We start from the raw sequence: 19,145 nt of genomic DNA on the forward strand, positions 1-19,145 counted from the left end.
GTATCCCTATTTAAACAATTTGTTTTTTCCCTTCCCCTCCACAAATTACACCGACATCAAATACAGTGAAAGTAGGGGTTATACCATGGGGGAGGGACATACAAAGCAACAAAGAAATCATCTTATAAATAAATCTTATAGAAACAATCGCATGAAAGAAAAAAATATTTTAATACATAGGTGTTTCTAACATATTTATATCGTTTAACTAGGGATACAGGTGGACCCATTGTAACAATGAGATGTACAAGTTGTTATGTCGAAAACGAACTTCACAACTTTGGTGGGAGGGGGGAGGAGGATTAAGTGGGGGGGAGGATGGGAAGGGATGGGAAGGAGAAACAAAGGAGGAGGCTACAATGCTTGATAAGAAATGTACTCATTATCTTGCCCATGTAATTGTAACCCCTCTGTACAGTATTTTCACTATAAAAATAAATAAATAAATAAATATGTTAGAAACAATCCATGAAAGAAAAAACATTTGAATACTGATCTTGGGGTTCATTTCACCTAACATCAACTTTTCTGACCTTTTCTGCTTGTCTCAGACATACTAGTTATTGCAAATAAAGGAAACCATGGGACCTGTGTTTCTTTGGGCCTGGCTTACTTCACTTAGTATAATTTTTTCCAAGTCTTTCCATTTCCTAACAAATGGGGCAATGTCATTCTTTCTAATGGAGGCATGGAATTCCATTGTGTGTATATACCACATTTTCTTGATCTATTCATCTACTGAGGGGCATCTGGGTTGGTTCCATATCTTAGCTATGGTAAATAATGATGCAATAAACATAATTGTGCTCACACCAACAATTTCAGATCATCTGTAGCTTCCAAATAAACGCTGTCTTCAAGGATAACCTTACATGTTTTGTCATTTAGATCAAAGGAATTTTAGCCATTCACTAAAGAACAAAACCAACAACAGAACTGGGCATGATGGTGCATATCTTTAATCCCAGCACTTAGGAGAGTAAAATGGTAGGAAGATTTCTAGTTCAAATCCAGTCTGGTCTACATAGTGAGCCCCTGCTACAACAGTGAATAATATAGAAACAAATTCAGTTGGCACAAATACAGTATCTTAGAAAACAGGCGAGTTTGGTGACAAAAAGAAGCCAGGTAAATAGAGGCAGGAAGAATGCAGGGAAAGCTGCTTGTAGGTAAAGGGACCCTGTGAACCAGCCCAGCATGGGGATGAATATGGCCAGTTCAAGGAAGTCAGACAGATCTCTGCTCAAGTCCACTTCAAAATGCATAGTACAAGCCAGTATATGAAGGATCTTTCTAAAAAGTACAGATTTTATTTTGAAGGGCAAAAGCAATCATTGAAGCATATTACCCAAGTGAATTGTACAGTCCTATTTGAGTTTTTGAAAAGGAACATTCTAATAGAATTTGAAGAACAGGTTAGAGGTAGACAAAACTAAAGGCAGAGAAAACTTTTTAGAAGGCCATTTCAGTAATTCCATAGGAAATACAGAGGGTTTGAGTCAAGACAATAACATTAAGGATAGAGAAAAGTAGATTGTGGTAACTAATGGAATGTGGACCCTGAATTAGATGGACTGATTTTGGCTCCAAGTATTACCTTTGCCATTGTTGTTCTACTGACATTCTCAGAGACAGGACATAGAATCACACAAAACTGCTAGGATTTCTGGGTAGATGTTTTGGTGCCTCCTAGTCAATGATTAGTACCTATCAATCGGTCTGTTTCTAGGTACCCCAATATACTGTTTCTAATTTGTTACTCATTTTAGCCTAGAGCAAACTCAGTGTTGCTAGAAATAAATGATCTATTTTTAAAACAACCTCTTTATATAAAACAAACCAATATGTTGTATGCCTGTGGATAATTCAGTTCTTGTCCATAGATTGCAATGACATAATGTGGCCATTTTCTACCTCTCTTTTTTGCCAACCTGAACCCAAACATACTTCACTGTCTATTGATGCCAACTCGTTTATGTATTACCTCATTCCTTCATGTATTTAATTGTGGGTCCTTCATTTCCATGATTCTGGTAAGCAATGGTGATAAGACAAGAAACACACTTTCAGCCCTGGGTAAACAACGGTGTTGTAAAGAAGCTCAACAAGTCACAGAAAATTTCTGCCCAGTAATAAAAGGGTCTAAAAAAGAAGAGTACTTAAAGTAAAATGCATTCCATTCTAAATAGCACCCTGGTCTTTTTCTCTCATTCTTCATACTTGACTTTCCTCTGCCTAAAATTTTCCCACCTCCTTATGCTTCTGGTTATCTCCATCTTTTTTGTTTTCCAAAACAATGTTCAATTTTTTATAAATGATTTTGATTTAATTCCACTACACCTAATAAATAACATATACGAGGTTCATATCTAGATTTGATGTCTCTCCTTCCATAAAAAGTGAAGGTGAATCTTTTGTCTTTTTGTTTAGTCTTGTTTTGATGTTTTTTTACTGGAGCTTAAACCCAGGGCATTGTACATATTAAGCAAATGCTCTGCCCCTGAGCTACACCCCAGTCCTTGACATCACTTCAAAATGTAGGTATTAAGACCAACAAACCTTGACTCTCATGGTTCCTAAGAGGAAGCATGCAGAAGCATGTGGGTCAGCCAGGAGGCTGAGGGAATGAGAGGAAAGGGTGGACAAGAACCTTTCTTGTGGTTTCCTAGTGAAACAAGCTTAGGGTTGGCCACGTTGACTAATGTCAATGGACTGTAGGAGTGTAGAAGCTATCCCTGCTTACCAGGTACCTGGTCCTAGGCTAATTAGAACAGAGTAACAGGCTCTGTGATAACCCCAAAAGTAGTACTTGTGTTTGTGTTTAAATTAATTTGGTTGGCACCAGTGGCTCACTTTATACTGAGCTCTTTATTTTCTCCAAGAAATCAACTTAATAAAGGACACATGCTAGCATCAACACCCCCACCACCCCCACCATGACAAAACATCATGACCAAAAGACCTCTACTCACTATATTAATCTTTCTGCCATAATTTAGTTTGGCCTATTCATGTGTTAGGCAGCTTTTTGTCTTGGTGACAAAACACCTGAGAAAAACAATTCGAGAGAGAAAGGGTTTATTTTGGCTCACCGTTTCAGAAGTTTCTGTCCATGGTGGTTTGGCTCCATCTCTGTGGGCCCGCGCTGGGGGAAAACATGAAGATGGTGGGAGATTCATGGGAAATTGATGAGCTGCTCACACCATGGTGTCTGGGTACACAGAGAACCACCCAAGGAAGAGCCTGGGGACAAGGTATACCTTTCAAAGACTACCTCAGTGACATGATTCTTTCCACTAGGCTTTACATACTTATATCCCATTCAACTATAAACTCACAAATGGATTACTCTATTACTCTTATGATCCAATCACTTCCTGACTGGGTTGCAACCAAACCTTTAACACATGAACCTTTTGGTGGCATGCTTCATACCCAAACCACAATTTAGTAGACAAGTTTTGATCCAATCATTGGTCCTCAATTAAAGTACTTTCTTCCTCCTTTTCTCCTTCCTATCTTTCTTGTTTACTGTGTCATACTTAATTGCTCTGTCATCTCCCTTCCCCATTTCCTCTTCTTCTACTTTTGTCCTCTTTTTTTCTTTTTTCTTTTTTTTTGGTCATAGCACTTGAACTCTGCGCCTGGGTGCTGTCCCTCAGCTCTTCAGCTCAAGGCAAGCTCTCTACCACTTGAGCTACAGTGCCACTTCTGGTTTTCTGGTGGTTTATTGGAGATAAGAGTCTCACAAGCTGGTGACTCACACCTGTAATCCTAGCTACTCAGGAGGCTGAGATCTGAGGATCATGGTTCAAAGCCAGCCTGGGCAGAAAACTCTGTGAAACACTTACCTCCAATAAACCACCAGAAAACCAGAAGTGGCATTGTAGCTAAAGTGGTAGAGCACTAACCTTGAGCTGAAGAGCTGAGGGACAGCACCCAGGCCCAGAGTTCAAGCCCCAAGACTGACAACAAAAAACAAGAGTCTCACAGACTTTCCTGACTGGGCTGGCTTTGAACAGCAATCTTCAGATCTCAGCCTCCTAAGTAGCTAGGATTACAGGCATGAGCCACCAGCACCCAGCTTATTGTCCTTCTTCGTCATTTAAAAAAATATTGAAATGCATAGTAAAATCCAGGTACTATTCTAAGTACTTATTTCTACCATGTGATCTTCATAAAATCTGGGGAATTAAAAAGTGTTTGTCTCATTTAATAAATGAAGTAATTAGAAACAGGAAGGTTTAAGTAACTTCATATGTCAAAAGCAGTAGATCTGATGTTCAAAAGAAAGTCTGTTCAATTCCAAATTCTTTTTTCTGTTATTATAAACACACAACATATGCTATCACATTCTTAAAAGTGTATCATATTTGAATCTACCCACATCCTGAGAACTAAACTGGTTTGTTAGCTACACCTAGAGTTTTTTTTAATATGTTTTGAATTGTAAAAATACTGTGCAGAGGGGTTACAGTTACATGAGTAAGGTAATAAGTACATTTCCTATCGAACATTGTTACCTCCTCCTTTGTTTTTCCTCTACCATCCCTTCCCTCCCCATCTCCCCAACTCCTCACCCCCCAAGTTGTAAAGTTTGTTTTCAAAATAGTGTCTTGTACATCTCATTGTTACAATGGGTCACCCAGAATTTTTATATTAAATATTTGGGAAACTGCAATGACAGCTAATTCATTTGATCAACAAATATTTATTGAACATTTGCTTTTTATGCTAAATCCTATAATTTATTAACTATAGGGTATTAAGGAAATATTTAATCTATGCCTTTGTTTACTTATATATAATGTATAGATAATAACATTAACCTTGAGAATATAACACACTTGTTTTGTAAGTAGAAGTAGATGCTATAAAAAATGTTTTGCAGTTTACCTGTATTAAAATATAGGTAATTTCTAGGCCATTACTACTTGTATCATGGCTGACAAAAAAAAATAAGATCAGCAATTGAAAGCCCAATTGCTTCTGAATAACAAACTATACCTCTGTGTCAGCTAAATAAAAATTTGCTATCGGTAAATATCCAACTAGCTGAACATTATTAGTTCTTTGAAGTAATAAAAGCTCTAATTATGGAAGGAAAATAAAAATCAACTTCAGCCTATTAAGCTCCCCTCTTTCCTTATATTTAGGTCAGAGCTATATGTGGGAGGCATGGATTATTTATAACATTGAACCTTCTGGAAACATTGCTTAACTACCAAGATTTGGGTTATCAAGGGGAAATAAGGTAAGTTGACTTTTTTTCTCTGACTGTATCTTGGTTTGTATAAATTCTCAAGCTCACTCAGTTTGTTTGCTTAGCTGACATTCTACCAGTTGAACCATGCCATCATCCTGAATTTTTACTAATTAGTTGGAAGTAGAGTCTCTCTACTTTCTGCTCCAGCTGGCTTTGAACCATGATCCTCTAGGTCTCAGCCTTCTGAGTAGCTGGGATTATAGGTGTGAGCCACCAGCACCCAGAACTATGATGAAATTTTTATACTATAGGTAGAATAGTGTCATTGTGTTTTAGGAATATAATGTGTTAAATGCTAACAAAGAAGATAAATCGGAAGCAAAACTACAATCAATCCTCAAAACAAACCCTCACTTTAAAAAAATAGATGGAACAAAGCAAAAATGAATATTAATATGGTAGGTTTAACCCTAACTATATCAACAATTACATTAAGTATAAATGGACTGAAGGCAGAAATTAAACAACAGAGATTTTCAGACTTTATTTTTAAAAGAACAACAGAATTCCATCTATAATAGCCCATTTTAAATATAAATACATAGGCAAACTAAAAGGAAAAACATGCCATACCTTATAAGCTTTCTCTAAAGAAAGCCAGAAGAGTTACATTCACATCAGACAAAATAAATTCCAAAGTAAGAAATATTTCCCAGGTCAATTCATAAAGAGAATCCAACAATTCTGAGTGTTTAGGCCTATGATAGCATAGATTCAATGAAGTAAAACCCATGATTTAAAAGAAATAAAAATGAGTATATTCACAATTACAATTTAAGAATTCAATATTTCTCGTCAGAAATGGATAGAGTGTGCAGACAGAAATCAATAGCAATGTATGTAATTTGAACTATGCTATCAGTTCTGAGTATTGACTTCAGTATATTTGGAAGATTTGAAATCATAAAAGCACAGTCAGCTCTCTGTATAAACTGATTCCAGCTCCAAGAATTCAACAGTCATGAATCAAAAATGTTCAAAGTAAAATTATATCTGTACTAAACACATATAGAGTTTTTCCCTATTATTAGTTTCTAAATAATGGGCAGTTACAGTAGAACAGCCATTAAATAGCATCTGCATTGCATTAGGTATTAAAAATGGTTTAGAAATTATTTGCAATATAATACAAAAGAGGACATATGTAGGTTATATGCAAATACTATACTATTGTATATAAGGGACTTAGTATGTATGGATTTTGGTGTGCTAGAAGTTCTTGGAATGGTAACCAAAGGGTGATTGTATTTGCTCTGATCACAGAAAATTCAAAATCAAGATGTTTTAATCTTGGAAGTGTCCAAATAATCTGGGCATACACATACATCTAAATAATAAATGATCAAAGAATTCTCAGGGGAAAAAAATGGAAAATACTTTGAAATGAAGTAAAATAAAATGCTGACATAGCAGAATTTTGTCTTACTACCTCTAGTCTTACTTATTAACTACACTCCAGCCAAGCTACCAGAGTATTACAGCAGCCCCTTAACTCTGACTCTACTCTTCTCTCTAGCCGATGCTCACGTCAGCAACTCCAGGAATTTATTTAAAACCCAAAACAATTTACATTATCATCTGCTTATAATATTGCAATATAACACCTGATTTCACTGTGAGGGTGAAAGAACAAAAAGTCCTTATGATGAGTTCTATACAATTTGCTACCCGCTTATTTTTCTGGCTCTATTTAGGACTTCCTTTTGCCTATTTTGTTTCAGTCTCATTATGAACCTTTTTCATATCAAGTCATGTCTCCTCCTCAACACTCGTCCTTTGCATGTTTCCTCTACCAGGAATGCTCTTTGCACAGACATCCACACACCAACTTCCTTACTTTCCCCAAGGTTTAGTTCAAATATCTCTGCCAATGCAGCCTACTATTTCCCTGTGTAGTCTCTTCTCTCTTTTAATATGCTTTCTTTTTGTCTTCTTCCATACACATCTATACTTGTAAAATAAATTATATAATTTGCTACTCTCTTATATTTATTGTCCTATGTCTCTCCCTAATAGACAATAAATAACACAGAGCAGGCCAGATCTTTGCTTTGTTCACTGCTATATCTTTTTGGGGTTTTTTTGGGGGGGGTCCGGTCGTGGGTCTGAACTCTGGGCCTGGCTGCTGTCCCTCAGCTCTTCAGCTCAAGGCTAGCGCTCTACCACTTGAGCCACAGCGCCACTTCCAGATTTTTTCTTTTTGCTTATGTGATGCTGAGGAATCGAACCCAGGGCCTCATGCATGCAAGGCAAGCGCTCTACCACTGAGCCACCTTCCCAGCCCCTCACTGCTATATTTTAAATGTCTAGAAATGTGCCTGCCATAATAAATAATACTATAACGAATATGCACGTACTAGAACTAAATTAGGGCAAGAATGGAATCTCAAAATACTCTCAGAGATGCCAAAATATGAGTTCTCAATCCCTAGCTCATGGTCAGACTAAGGAGGCATTCCCTAACCAGCTTCTCAAAATCAGGTTTTCCCTGTGCCAAACATGCTCAGAACACCTAGTTTTTTGATTTCCTAACAGCACTGCTTGCAATTATGTATTTATTTGTGTGATTTATTCACTTGATATCTGCATAATGATGATCACCACAAGTACTGGCAAAGACCATACTCTTTCCTCATTCTACGTACCCATCATCCAGCCCAGTGTTTTACACATGAATGTACTAAAAATATTCCATGAATTCATTAATTCATTCACTTAGCAAACCTTTATTGAGAGCCTACTATATACTAAGCACTACTCTGGATCCTGTGAATACAGATATGAATAAAACAAAGCCCTTTGCCTATGAAATTTGTATTCTAGTTGGGAAGTGAAACAATACATGTTAGAACATAGGGCAAATCACATGGTCACAAGACAAATATAAAAACAATAAGCAGGATTAAGGAGTATGGAGTGCATCTATTAATGGATAAAGGAAAAATGAAGCTGGGCACTGGTGGCTCACAACTGTAATCCTAGCTACTCGAGCCTGAGATCTGAAGGTCATGGTTCAAAGCCAGCCCAGGCAGGATAGTCTGTGCAATTCTAATCTCCAATTAACCACCAGAAAACAAGAAGTGGTGCTGTGGCTTAAATGGTAGAGTGCTCACCTTGAGCTCTGAAGAGCTGAGGGACAGTGCTCAGGCCCAGAGTTCAAGCCCCACAAAGTGTGCCATCACAGTACAGAGTTTGGCCAGAGAGAGAAAATCCAGGCAAAGAGACAGATCTGAGCATTTGCTGGTAGCTGTGGCTGCAGGAGTGGCAGCAACAGCGGCAGTGGTCATAGCTGCCACACCTACAACACAGAGAGTCTGGGACAAAGGTGCCAGATGCAGTGGGCAAGCGGATTCTACTCAACACCAGCAAGAACTGACAAGCATCTGCAGGATCTTCATCCTGCAGATCACAGACCAGAGACGACCCAGGAACCAAGACTTCAGGTTAAGTAGAACCCTGACATCCTAACTCCTTCTCAGGGAGCAGAAGAGGGAAGGCCACCCCTCCCAGCCCATCCCCACCAGAGATCTCCATCTTTGATACTGACAAAGGCCCGGCTGAGCAGCTAGCTCCAACTCAGGCCTTGGAAGAAAACAAAAGAGTCATTTAGCAGCTCTCAGGAACCTAACCTGACCTGCCAGGCTCAGCTCCACCCAGGGAAAAGTTACCCAGCCCAGGTAGAGCACACTCTACCCCTGGAGGAGTGACTTTCTTCACTGGATAAGCAGAGCCAGAGGCTGCACCTAACTACAGCAGCCTAGACAATCAATTGAAATTCAATAAACATAAACCCTGAGAATGGCTCCAGGCTAGGCTCTGTGAGTGCCTCAGAAGCTAGCCCCACAGGGAAAAGCTACTGTTCGCTGAAAGACCTCAACCCTACCCAGAACCTAGCCTCATCACAGCATCTCCAAACTAGAGGAAACAACCATCGCCTTCTTTTGTGATACTCAATGCAGATCTCCCTCCCACTGAGCTAGCCAGGGAGGAAGATCTGGTTAAAGCAGAGCATTTTTCTGCCTGCTCAAACAAAGTGACTTAAGAAACCAATCAAGCCACAGGAAAACCAAACACCACAAACAGACCAGAGACTCCATCAAGAGACTGGTTATGGACACAAGGAAGATACAGGATCTTCCATTCCCCCCCCCCCCGCAAAAGAACTCTTTTTTGTACTTTTTTATAATTAAAAAAATTGTTTTCTATTAATCTTTTTTTCTCTTATAATTTTTATTTTAGGTGTATGTGTGTGTGTGCTTTTTTATCTCTATTGAACTTTTGGTGCTTTTTTTTTCTTTTCTGCATTCTTTTCATTTTTTCCACTTGCTTTTTTGTGTGACTTAATTGCTGTTCTGTTCATCCTCAGATATAGACCCATTGTCGATTATCAGACCTTATCCTCTATTGTGTATACATTTAATCCAGAAATTTATTACTCAATTCACAACCTCTTAGGCTTAAATTCTTTTTTTTAATTTTTTTATTGTGAAAATACTGTACAGAGGGGTTACAATTACATGGGCAAGATAATGAGTACATTTCTTTTCAAGCATTGTAGCCTCCTCCTTTGTTTCCCCTTCCCATCCCTTCCCATCCTCCCCCTGTCCCCCCCACCCAATCCTCCCCGCTTCCCCTACCCCCCCCTGCACCAAAGATGGAAAGTTTGTTTTTGACATAACGACTTGTACATCTCATTGTTGCAATATGTCCACCTGTATCCCTATTTAAACGATTTATTTTTCCCCTTCCCCTCTACAAATTATACCAACATCAAATAGAGTGAAAGCAGGGGTTATACTGTGGGGGAGGGACATACAAAGCAACAAAGAAATAATCTTATAAATGTGTTAGAAACAATCGCATAATAGGCTTAAATTCTTTAATACCAGTATTATCTCTTTATACCTATATAATTTTTAAAGAATTTTTGTTTTTCCATTTTTTTCTTTTTTTCTTCTCTTTTTTAATATCTCTTATCATTCCATCAAATTCATTTCCCTCACTGAGATTAGGACTTGATTAAATTCACTCTCCTTTTACCTCTCCACATCCCTCTAATCCTATTTTTTCCCACATTTCTCCCTAAACCTAATAATTTCTGGCTTGCAAATTCGTCCTTGCTGTTTTTAGCACATTAATCCATAGTTGTTTGATGTTGAGTAGATTGTATCTGTTGAACTAGATTGTATCTGCAGCATTTTGACTGTACAAATACATGACTTTGGTTGATGCTTGCCTTAAAATAGTGTTCTAGCAAAAAATTGGTGTTACTTTCATACCAAATAGGCAGAACAAGCCAGAAAAACACAAGAAAAATGGCAAGTTCCTGTATCTCAACTCCCACTCATGATAATCAGGGGACAGAACTGTTAATGAGTAATCCAGCAGAGAGTCCTCAAAAAGCTCTACAAACACTTCTGGTAAACATGGTGAATGAAAAGATTGAAAACCTGCAAAGGACTCAGTGTAAGCCTGATAGGGAGAGAAAGGAGGCAAAACAAAGATCAATACAGTAATCTCGTGAGGGTGAGGAAGCTACTCAAAGATTGATACAGGAATTGCATGAGCAGGTTGAGAACACTCAAAGAGAAATTAAGGAATTGCATGAGCAGGCTGAGAACAGTCAAAGAGAACTACAGAAATTGCGTGAATGAAAGGAAGCTAATAAAAGAGTAATACAGGAATTTCGAGAGCATGATGAGAATAGACAAAGATCAATACAGGCATTCATAGAATCCATAAACAGAGAGCTGAAAGAATTCAGGGAGACCACAAAGGGAATGCTGAATGGAGCCCAACAGAAGCAAGGGGAGTCCAAGGAAACCATAACCAATCAACTGATTTGAGAATATGTACTGAGCACCAAATTAAGAAAGTAATGAAGTTCATACAAGATCTAAAACAAAGCTCCAACAAAGAATTTGAAGCAATCAAAGCTGGCCAATTAGAAGGAAAAGAAATAAAAAACAAAGTAGAAAGTCTTGACCGAAGGTTAGACCATGCAAAAGATGGAATCTCAGGGATTGAAGACAGCTTAGATATTATAGAGAAAGAACATACAACTATCCAAGACAAGTCCAAGAAATATGATAGATCTATTCAACACTTGGAAGACACTGATGGTGTCTTCTGATGGAAGGCCTAATCTGAAGATAATGGGTGTAGAGGAGCACCTAGAGACAGAAGTTAATGGTCTAGGAAATTTGTTTAACATGATCCTAGCAGAGAACTTCCCAAACATGCAAAAAGATAGGCCTATTCAGATACAAAAAGCTTTTAGAATTCCAAATAGACCAGACCAGCACAAAACATCCCACGATCACTTTATAATCTACACAGTATCAATTCAGACTAAGGAAAAGAACCTTAAACCTGTCAAGGAGAAAAGATCAATCACTTATAAAGGGAAACCAATTAGAATCACCTCAGATTTCTCAGTAGAGACAATTAAAGCAAGAAGAGCATGGAATGATGTATGCCATGCCCTAAAGACAAACAACTATCAACCAAGAATACTTTACCCAGCTAAACTCTCCTTCATAACTGAAAGTCAAATAAAAACCTTCCATAGCAAAGAAAAACTGAAACATATTTCCACCAAACCAGCCCTACAAAGATACGTAAAGATGTCCTACACATAGAAAACCAACAAGACCACAATAAAGGAGAAGAAACAATACCCAAACTGAGAATCCAAGAACCATAGGAAGAACCCAGTTGCCACAGCCCCCAAGAAGATGGAAACATTGCAGAAACTCCCAAACACCTCTCAGTCCTCTCAACATTAACCAACTTAACTCTCCAATTAGGTGACATAGACTGTCTAGTTGGATTAAAAAGCAAGATCCTTCTATCTGCTGCCTGCAGGAGTCACCTTGTCCATAAAAACAAACAACTTTTGAAAGTGAAAGGCTGGAACAAAATCTACCAAGCAAATGGCCCCCATAAACAGGCGGGAGTTGCAATCCTAATATCAGATAAAGTAGACTTCAAATTAAAATTAGTGAGATGTGATAAAGAAGGTTGCTACATACTAATTAAGGGATCTCTCCTTCAGGAGGATATTACAATTCTCAATATCTATTCACCAAACAACGGAGCACCAATATTTATCCAAGAAACACTACTTTGCATCAAATCCCACATAGATCCAAAGACATTAATTGTTGGGGACTTTAACACACCACTTTCCCCACTAGATAGATCAACTTGGCAAAAACTCAACGGAGAAACCACAGATCTAAACAACTCCATAGATCAACTAGATTTAACAGACATCTACTGAATATTTCACCCAGCAGCATCAGAATACACATTTTTCTCAGCAGCCCATGGAACATTTTCTAAAATAGACCACATTTTAGGTCACAAAGCAAGCTTGTCCAAATACAGAAACATTGAAATTATACCTTGCCTTCTCTCAGACCACAAGAGAATAAAATTAGAACTCAACAGCAAAAGCCACCAAAGAAAGTCCTGTAATACATGGAGGCTGAACAACACACTGTTGAATCACCAGTATGTCATGGGAGAGATTAGAAAGGAAATTCAAATTTTCATGATATTCAACAAAAATGAGCACACAAATTACCAGCTCCTCTGGGACACAGCAAAGGCAGTACTCAGAGGCAAGTTTATAGCTCTGAGTTCCTACATCAACAAATTGGAGAGATATGAAACCAACAATTTAATGAGACATCTGAACTTCCTTGAAAAAGAGCAGCAAGATAAACCCCAAACCAGTAGACAGAAAGAATAATTAAAATTAAATCAGAATTAAACGAATTAGAATCCAAAAACACCATAGAAAGAATCAACAAAACAAAGAGTTGGTTCTTTGAAAAAATGAACAAAATTGACAGACCCTTAGAAAATCTTATGAGGAAAAGAAGAGATCACACCCAAATAAATAAACTCAGAGATAAGAATAGAAGCATCACCACAGAAATAACCAAGACTCAGAACATTATAAGGGAATACTTCTCAAACCTTTATGTTAATAAGTTAGAGAACTTGGCAGAAATGGACCTTTTCCTAGCAAATCTCGACCTGCCAAAACTAAAGCAAGATGAATTAAACAATCTTAACATGCCCATATCAAGCATTGAAATAGAAACAGCAATAAGAGACCTCCCATCTAAGAAAATCCCAGGACCAGATGGATTTACAGTTAAATTCTACAAGGCCTTCAAAGCTGAGCTCACACCAATACTCCTCCAACTCTTCAATGAAATTGAAAGAGAAAGTTCACTACCAAACTCATTCTATGAAGCCATCATAACCCTCATCCCAAACCCAGGCAGGGACTCATCAAAGAAAGAGAACTATAGATCAATTTCTTTGATGAACACTGACACAAAACTTCTCAACAAAATTTTGGCCAATGGACTTCAAGAAATCACCCAAAAAATCATAAACCACGATCAAACAGGATTCATTTCAGGGATGAAAAGTAAATCAATTAATACAATTCATCACATCAACAGGAGCAAGGATAAGAACCAGATGGTTATCTCAATAGATGCAGAAAAAGCATTCGACAAGATCCAACACCCCTTCATGATGAAGGTTTTGGAAAAATTAGGAATCCATGGAACATTCCTCAATACAATAAAAGCTGTTAATACAAACCTACGGCCAGCATTAAACTAAGTGGTGAAAAACTAAAGCCATTTCCTCTTAACTCAGGAATGAGACAAGGATGTCCACTCTCTCCACTTCTCTTCAATCTAGTATTAGAATGCCTACCTACAGCAATAAGACAAGATGCAAACATAAAAGGGATCCAAATAGGGAAAGATGAAGTAAAACTCTCCCTCTTTGCAGATGACATTATCTTGTATTTAAAGAATCCCATGGACTCCACTCCCAAATTACTCAAGCTGATTCAAAACTTTGGCAAAGTAGCAGGGAATAAAATTAACCCTCAAAAATCAATGGCTTTATGTATGTCAACAATGAGAAAAGACTGGCTGAAATCAGGAAAGCAACTCCACTTGTAATAGCCCCACAAAAAATAAAATACCTAGGAATTAACTTAACCAAAGAAGTGAAGGACCTCTATGATGAAAACTTTAAAAACCTGAAAAAGGAAATCAAAACAGAACTTAGAAAGTGGCCAGACCTCCCATGTTCCTGGATTGGAAGGATCAGCATCATGAAAATGGCAATACTTCCCAAGGTTATCTACAAATTCAATGTAATACCTATCAATATTTCAAGCTCATTCTTCAAGGAAATAGAAGAGGCAATCCAAAAATTCATATGGAACAATAAAAGACCCCAAATAGCAAAAACGATCCTTAACAGGAAGAACGGTGCTCAAACTCTACTACAAAGCCATAGTAATCAAAACAGCTTGGTACTGGCACAAGAACAGACCTCAGAACCAATGGAATAGAATTGAAAACCCAGAAATGAACCCACAGACCGATAGACATCTAATCTTCGATAAGGGAGCTAAAAAAAATAGGATGGAAGAAAGACAGCCTCTTCAGTAAATGATGCTGGCAAAATTGGTTAATCACTTGTAGAAAACTAAAGCTAGATCCTTATATATTATTCTGCACCAGATCAACTCCAAATGGATCAAAGACCTCGGAGTCAAAGTACACACACTCAAAACATTACAAGATGGAATAGAAGAAACCCTAGGTCTCCTTGGTACTGGCCAAAATTTTAATAGAGACCCAGAAACACAAAAACTCAAAGAAAGGTTGGACAAATGGAATTGCATGAAATTGCAGAGCTTCTTCATGGCAAAGGACATAGCTAGCAAGATTAATAGAAAGCCCACAGATTGGGAGAAGTTCTTCACTAGCCATACAACAGACAAGAGTCTCAGATCTAAAATATACCTGGAACTCAAAAAATTAAATCCCCCAACAATAAATATTCAAAGAAACAACTGCCCAATAAATAAGTGGGCTAAAGACTTAAAGAGAAACTTCTCTGAAGAGGAAAGAAGGATGGCCAATAGACACAAGAAGAAATGCTCAACCTCCCTAGCCATAAAAGAAATGCAAATCAAAACATCACTGAGATATCACCTCACCCCAGTTAGAATGGCTATAATCAAGAACTCTAATAACAACAGATGCTGGAGGGGATGTGGACAGAAGGGAACCTTACTGCATTGTTGGTGGGAGTGTAAACATTTTCAACCACTTTGGAAAGTAGTATGGAGGTTCCTCAAAAGACTCCACATAGAGCTCCCCTATGACCCAGCAATCCCACTTTTGGGCATTTACCCAAATGATCACAAACAAGACCATACTAAAGCTCCCAGCACAACTATGTTTATTGCAGCATTATTTACCATAGCTAAGATATGGAACCAACCCAGATGCCCCTCAGTAGATGAATGGATCAAGAAAATGTGGTATATATACACAATAGAATTCTATGCCTCCATCAGAAAGAATGACATAGACCCATTTGTTAGGAAATGGGAAGACTTGGAAAAAATTATATTAAGTGAAGTAAGCCAGGCCCAAAGAAACATAGGTCCCATGGTTTCCCTTATTTGCAATAACTAATATATTTCTGAGACAAACATAAACTGTCAGACAAATTGATGTTAGGTGAAATGAACCCTAAGATAAAGATTCAAATGTTTTCTTCTTTCTTGGTATTGTTTCCAACATATTTATAAGATGATTTCTTTGTTGGTTTGTATGTACCTCCCCTAGGGTTTAATCCCTGCTTTCACTCTATTTGATGTTGATATAATTTGTGGAGGGGAAGGGAAAAAAACAAACTGTTTAAATAGGGTTACAGGTAGATCCATTACAACAATGAAATGTACAAGACGTTATTTCAAAAAATGAACTTTACAACTTTGGTGGGGTGGGGTGGTGGGGAGGGGTGGTAAGGGGTTGTTGGGGTGGGGGGGTGATGAAGGGAAAAGATGGTATGGGGAAACAAAGGAGGAGGCATCAATGCTTGATAAGAAATGTACTCACTGTCTTGCCCATGTAATTGTAACCCCTATATATGGTATTTTCACAATTAAGGATAAAAAGAAAAAGAAAAAGAAAAGCATGCATCAAAGGTCACATGCTATCTGGTTCATAGTAGAGACTGATGCTGATTAAAAATTCAAGTCCAGATCTAATATTTCAGGAATCAGGAATATGAGACCCAGAGACAATAGAGGAGGAAGGCAAGAAGGAAATCTTAATTTTCTACTATTTTGTGTACAAATTACAGAAACTCAGATATCTTCATTCACCTGTCTTTGACCTTTGGATATTATTCACCTATTCTTGACCTTTGAAGATTTAAGGACATCAACATCATGAGAACTAAAGAATTGCATTTAAAAGAGATAAACTTGCTTCATCCTTAAACAGTCATAGGCTAAAGCTTATTCTTTCAAATTAAATCCATTCAGTTAAGGACTTTGTATGCAAACCTATATCCTTAAGAGATTAAAGATGCAATTTAGACACAAGTTTCAGAAGCTGAATGCGCAAATCATTATTTTAGTACATATTGTCCATTAATCTGCCGTTCAATTGGGAGCCCATTTGGAATGTGGCTGATTGCTAATTAGCAGGATTCTAGTGTTGAGCTGCTTCCTGATTAAATGTCCTTTAGAATCAATAAAACATCAGGAGGGATTATGGTGATGTGGGATTAGCCCCATCTAACTAAATAAAATGAGTTGCATTTCCTTCTTATTGCAAGAGCTGACTAGAGGAGAAAATATTGTAAGCCTTCTCACAGCGTTGTTGTTCTTTTAATTTTTTAAAAAAACTAAGTTTGAATTTTTCTTTCCTTACTTTTTTGCCATTTGCCTACCAATTAGCAGAAACATTAGTGTATGACTGCCAAGGTAAGGCGATTTTGAGAAAGACTTGATTACGATTTCAAATCTCTCCTCTGAATCCACCCTTATGTAAAATGAATTCAGGTTGTGTTGGATAGAAATGATTATCCCTGTTCTTGGCCAGGAACATGAAGTCAGAATGCACATTTAATGTTTTTTGTGTGTGACTTTGTAATAAATGGTAATTAAGGAGAGCAGAGAGAGACAGAGAGAACAGGAGGCAAACTAATACTCTAAAATTGTATTGGCAAAATCAAATGGTTTAAAATACATGCATCCAAGCCAAATTGTGTTGGGGGAGGGAAAAATTAATGAAGCCACCATGCAAGCTTGGTAAATAGAGTGGAGCAATTGAGACAGCCCCAAGTAGGACTTACCACACACATCTGGCCCATTATTGAGGGTGCAATCAAGTTGAAAAGAACTGGTTTTGCTAAGCCTAGGAACAACTAGAGGATTTTTAGAGATAAAGGAAACATGAGGTATCTGATTCAGCAATTACCTTTTTAAAGGAATAGGAAAAGTATTAGAAAATAGCTATTAGAGTTTTTCAATGTTGGTTGGGTCTGGCTTTTCCATTTAATAATAACAATAACAATAATAATAATAATACAAAGGTATTGTTGCCATTATGTATTGTCAACATTTGTATAGGGCTTACTACATGCCAAACAGTGTTCCAAGTGCCTTACTAAATATTAACTTTTAATCCTTCTATCTGCCCCATGAAGTAGGCAAAATTATGTGTTTTAAAGGAAGATAGTGATATACAGAGCCTAAGAACGATATGTAACCCACAAATGAATTCATCAGTAAGGCTAAGCATAGAGTTTTGAGCTTGAGAATTAGCTCTTAGTCTCTATATTATAGTGACGTTATAAGTTCTAAAGCACCAGTAGCTCCCAGAATTGTAACTAGGCACAAGACTTTGTTTAAACTGCCTAATGCAGAGCTAGTTTCACCTGGGCTTGGTATTGACTAGAATTTGGATTTGAGGAGCTGGGCATCTCCTTCCCTTTGCTGACCTGAACTTTTGATCTTAAATTTTTACCCAAGGTCTGAAGTATTTAGTCATGGCAACCTGTCTTGGTCAATTTGTCCTTCTTCAGCAAAGCCCCATAGACTGGGGAGCTTATAATCAACAGACATATTTTTCTAGAGACTGATAAGAGTCCTTACAGGCAGCCTTTCCCCACTGTGAACTCCTGTGGCAGAAGAGGTAGGAGTCTCTCTCAGGTTTTATGTAAGGAAACTAATCCCATTTGTAAGAGATCTGCCTCTATGAGCTATCCATTTCTCAGAGGCCCCACCTCCAAATACATTGTGAGAGTGTCAACATATGAATTTTAGAAAGACGTAAATATGTATGCCATTACACAATCCCAGCAGAGTGGTCCAGCTCCTGAAGGCACTGGCTTCTTGGCTGCCTCTTCCATCTTGCTGGTTTTTGTACATTTAGGATGGAGTTGAGAACCTCAGTACTCTGAAGGGACGGCTGTGAAGTCACCCTTTTAAGTCATGGAGCGCACTGTTCTAGCAATCTGGATAGAGCTGGCTCTTCAGCGCTAGTCTCCATTACTTGGCATGGCAGGATTTCCAAGAACTCACATGGTGAGAAATGGGGGAGAATTGTTGGGAGAAGGAGCAAGATGTGCTAAGACAAAAAGGCAAGCACAAGCTGAGCAGATCTAATTACCCACACTCTCCCTTAGCCTAGAACACACAATTCAGAAAGTAGAGAAAGGTAATAGGCTTGGGAGGTGATCTAACATTCCTTTTGAGACAGGCCAGTATGTGATTTCTAGGGGAGCATGCCACCATGCACACACAACATTTTTGTGTGTGCTAATAATAGTGGAACTTGAACTCAGAGACTGATACTCTTGGTCAGCTTTTGTGCTCAAGGCTACTGCTCTACCACTTGAGCTACAGTTCCACTCTTGCCTTTTTTGGTGGTTAATTGGATATCAAAGTCTCACAGACTTCCTTTCCTCGGCTGGCTTTGAACCATGATCCTAAGATCTCAGCCTCCTGAGTAGCTAGGAT

The 19,145-nt window shown here is 38.0% G+C and overlaps 1 protein-coding gene across 1 annotated transcript in view; it reads left to right on the plus strand.

Moving 5' to 3' along the window:
- LOC105989984 (chromosome unknown open reading frame, human C1orf87) overlaps positions 1-19,145 on the plus strand; it is a 68,627-nt gene that overhangs the window by 29,556 nt on the left and 19,926 nt on the right. The window contains exon 7 of the mRNA XM_013022269.1: positions 5,157-5,254. Within this exon, the coding sequence (XP_012877723.1) occupies positions 5,157-5,254 (98 nt within the window). The remainder of the gene's footprint in view (positions 1-5,156; positions 5,255-19,145) is intronic.

Source organism: Dipodomys ordii, unplaced genomic scaffold (assembly GCF_000151885.1).
Source record: "Dipodomys ordii isolate 6190 unplaced genomic scaffold, Dord_2.0 Scaffold61, whole genome shotgun sequence".
Classification (NCBI taxonomy): domain Eukaryota; kingdom Metazoa; phylum Chordata; class Mammalia; order Rodentia; family Heteromyidae; genus Dipodomys; species Dipodomys ordii.